Source organism: Lacerta agilis, chromosome 8 (assembly GCF_009819535.1).
Source record: "Lacerta agilis isolate rLacAgi1 chromosome 8, rLacAgi1.pri, whole genome shotgun sequence".
NCBI lineage: Eukaryota > Metazoa > Chordata > Lepidosauria > Squamata > Lacertidae > Lacerta > Lacerta agilis.
The window spans coordinates 7,809,399-7,813,113 of record NC_046319.1 but is presented as its reverse complement, the minus strand read 5'-3'; the positions used below and the strand labels follow the sequence as shown (position 1 = coordinate 7,813,113).

The 3,715-nt window shown below is 50.4% G+C and overlaps 1 protein-coding gene across 1 annotated transcript in view; it reads left to right on the top strand.

Moving 5' to 3' along the window:
- Positions 1–1,209: 1,209 nt before the first annotated feature.
- The window catches only part of HECTD4 (HECT domain E3 ubiquitin protein ligase 4), a 112,138-nt gene continuing 109,632 nt past the window's right edge, over positions 1,210–3,715 (top strand). The window contains exon 1 of the mRNA XM_033159280.1: positions 1,210–1,499. Coding sequence (XP_033015171.1) covers positions 1,308–1,499 — 192 coding nt within the window. The 5' untranslated portion in view covers positions 1,210–1,307. The remainder of the gene's footprint in view (positions 1,500–3,715) is intronic.

Below are 3,715 nucleotides of genomic sequence, written 5' to 3'. Positions count from 1 at the left end.
CTCTCATGGGCTGACAAAGCCTATCCAAAACCAGACATGAGATAAATAATAAAAGTTTATTATAATACTAATAGTGATAATAATTTTATTATTTATACCCCACCCATCTGGCTGGGTTTCTAGGCCGCTTACAGCATATATAACATATGGGGCTCAAACCTGCAACTTTGGCATTATCAGCACCAAGCTCTAACCAACTGAGCCACCCAGGCGGACACGATTTTTTAAAGCTGGCATGTAAAATGGGAACAGGATTTATTGGTTTGTGTTTTTTTGTCTTGCTTTTGTTTTTATTATGTATCTAGTGTTTTTATCTTGTGTTTTGAACCGCCCTGAGATCTACGGGTGAAGGGCAGTATACAAATTTACCGAACAATACAAATACTAAATGAAAATTTAAAAGTATGCCCATTTACTCAAACAGGGGTGACCGGAACTTGTACCCTGTGAGGTGACAGATACATATTTGGAAGCTCCTTGAGGGCAGGGACCCTCTGCTCTTTGCTTATGTAGCTCTGCCACGCGCCATGTACACACGGAATAGGTCGCTATTACAAACAGCGAGAACAACGGTTCAGTGGAGAGGAAGAGAGAGACAAAGAACTCTCCCCCTTGGGCCAAGCCCAATTTTTTTATTAATTTTCTGAGGGAAATTAAAAAAGAAAAGAACCGAAGCCGCCGGAGGGAGACCAGGCAGGAGAGGCGCCTGAGGGGAGAGGTGGGCGGAGCCAACCAGCTCGAAAGGGGGCGGGATCCTTATTCCCTGGTGGCCAGTGAGCGGCCCGGTCGTCGACGTCGCCGCCGCCGCCGCCGCTCTCCCCCCTCCCTTTTGGAGCGCGCGCACCTGTCAGTCACTCCCGCCCGCTCGCACTCCTTGCCCGCGCGCCGCGGCCTCCGCTCCCCTCGCTCTCTCTATCACGGTTCGGCGCGCGCGGTGCATGCTGGTCCCTCCGCCTCAGCAGCCCTCCGCCTCCAACATGGCGTCGCGCTGTCACCTGTGTGTGTGAGGGAGAGGAGAGGGGAGAGGGGAGAGAGGCGCCGCCTTACTGACTGGGCCCCCCCCTCGACCCTCATCACCCACCCTACCCCCACCCCCCAAAAAATCCCTTCGCCCCCCGCTTTTCCCTTTCCCTTTCTCCTCCTCTTCTCCCTCTTTCTCCTTGGCTCGGCTCCTCCCCGCCATGGCGGGGGGTTGAAGGGATCCGCCTCCCTCTCTCAGCAACAGCATCCCTTCCCCTCCCCTACGCTGAGGCAGGTGCTGTCAACGCCGCCTCGGCTTCACCCGCCGCCGCCGCCGCCTCCTCCTGATGGGGTCCCCGGCAGGCGCGTCGGGTTCGGCGGCTGCTGCGGCAGCGGCCGCCGCGGCAGACTCTGCGCAGTGGTTGTCGGTGAAGGAGGAGACCATCTTCCTCCACGACGGGCTGATCCGGGTCACGGACCTGGCCGAGCTGCCCAGCGAGATCATCGGCGTGGCCGAGCCGGGAGACACGGAGCTGGAGGTGAGGAGGAGAGAAACGGGATGCGGCGGGCGCAGGGGGAGGGAGACGGGGACTGGACCTGGCTGGCCTTCCTCCTCCTCCTCCTCTACCTCTTTTACAATAAGGTGGGGCGGGAGGGGGAATCCGTTCTTCACCAGCGCCACAACTGTAAACACACACTTTCTCTCTCCCCCCCCCCCCCAGTTTAGGCTTACAAATGGAGCGTGTATGGGGCGAGGAATCAGGTCAGCATCCTCATCCCTGCAATTTAGCGATGGATTGTGTGGGTGGGGTGGAATTTGGCCTCCTGCTTCTTCTTCAACATCTTCAGGGCCTGCTCACCTCCGCAGAGTGGGCTTTTAACAATAAGATGCATCTGGCCTTCATCATCTTCATCATTATATTCATCCCTTCCCTGTGAAGTAGTTTTTAGCATTAAGATTGGGGGAGCATCTTATCATCATCATAACTGGGCTTTAACAATAAGATTAGTGGGTGGGTGGTTGGATCTGTCATTCATCAGCATTGGTTGTCATCATCATCACCAACATCCGACCTCCTCAAAGGGGATTTAACAATAACATTGGGGAGGGGATGTCAAGGTGAATGGGGTGGTAGAGAGGGGAGAGATGCCGAAGGGTCAAAAGAGGAATCTATCCCCCCTCATATCACTTTCCTCCTCTCAGTGATGATGATGGTGGTGATGTTTTTAATCAACAATTTATTAAGATCTTTCAGAGTTAGGTGTTAACTCAGGGGATGATTTTGACATCTTTTACAACCCCAAAGGATAGGGATGGCGGAGGAGTAAAAGATGAGATGTTCAAGGGATATGTGTATGCAGTACCCTAAATCAAGAGGTTAGAAAAGACAGAGTATCAATTCAGGGAGGAGATAGGTATCTCCATAATTTGTGGTGTTGGGAAGAAATGTTAACATTTAGGAGAAGTGTCAGAATTGGGTGTACCCCCAAATTAAGGCTTTGGAATAAGGTAGGATGTCAAAACTGTGATATGGAGGATCAAAAATGGTGGGTTACTGAAATGGAGAGATTTGAAAGAATGAAAGAGGACAGAAGAAATATGTGAAAGTGGGCATTAAGTTGGAAGGAATATGGGGAAAGGGAATAAAAGAAGGGGTGAGGGATCACAAAGAACAATAATTGAAGGGGGGGTGCCAGTTAGTAAAAGATAGGTAAGATTGAAGAGAAGGCCAAAAGGGGAGTGGGGATAAGATGAAGAGTCAAAATGAGAAGGGTATAGGTATGCTGAGGGCACAGGAATGTTGGTTAGTGAGCAGACTGGATAAATTGCCCTTAAAAAAGGTAAAGGGACCCCTGACCATTAGGTCCAGTCGTGTCCGACTCTGGGATTGCGGCACTCATCTCACGTTACTGGCCGAGGGAGCCGGCATACAGCTTCCGGGTCATGTGGCCAGCATGACAAAGACGCTTCTGGCGAACCAGAGCAGCGCACGGAAACGCCGTTTACCTTCCCACTGGAGCGGTACCTATTTATCTACTTGCACTTTTGTGGTGCTTTCGAACTGCTAGGTGGGCAGGAGCTGGGACCGAGCAATGGGAGCTCACCCCATCACAGGGATTTGAACCGCCAACCTTCTGATCAGCAAGCCCTAGGCTCTGTGGTTTAACCTACAGTGCCACCCAAGTCCCTTAGGTTTTGGTAAAATGTGGGGAGCAAGAAGAGTGAGGATGGGGTGAAGGGAGCTTAGGAGAAGCAATGTGAAGGTGATTGAGGATATACTGTCAAGTAGTACAGGATTGTGGTTACTACAGGTAGATGGAGGATGGGGAGCTGTGAAATCTCAGATGCAAACTCAATAAGGGGTGGTGATGAATGGTTTTGGGTGGGGATAAGAGGAGCACCTGACTGTTCCAAAAAAAAGCCTTGATGCACTAGGATCATAATTAGGTTAGGGGAGAGATTGATAGATAATTAGGAGAGAATGAAGCAACAAGTCATACACATGCCTGCCAGGTCTGACACCCAAATTTGTTGAAATGATGATGCAAAGGTGATTCAGCACCACGGAAGGTACAGGATGTAAGATGTTAATGCTTTCGGAGCCTTGTTTTGAACCAGGAAGGGGAAAACCTCCCTGTCTTCATTGCCCAGAGAGCAGTCTCTTGAAAATTGATTTTATGGTGTTCTTAATTATTATTATTTTGTTATTTACCAATGATTATTTTCACAGTGAAATATCTGGGGTGTTCTTAA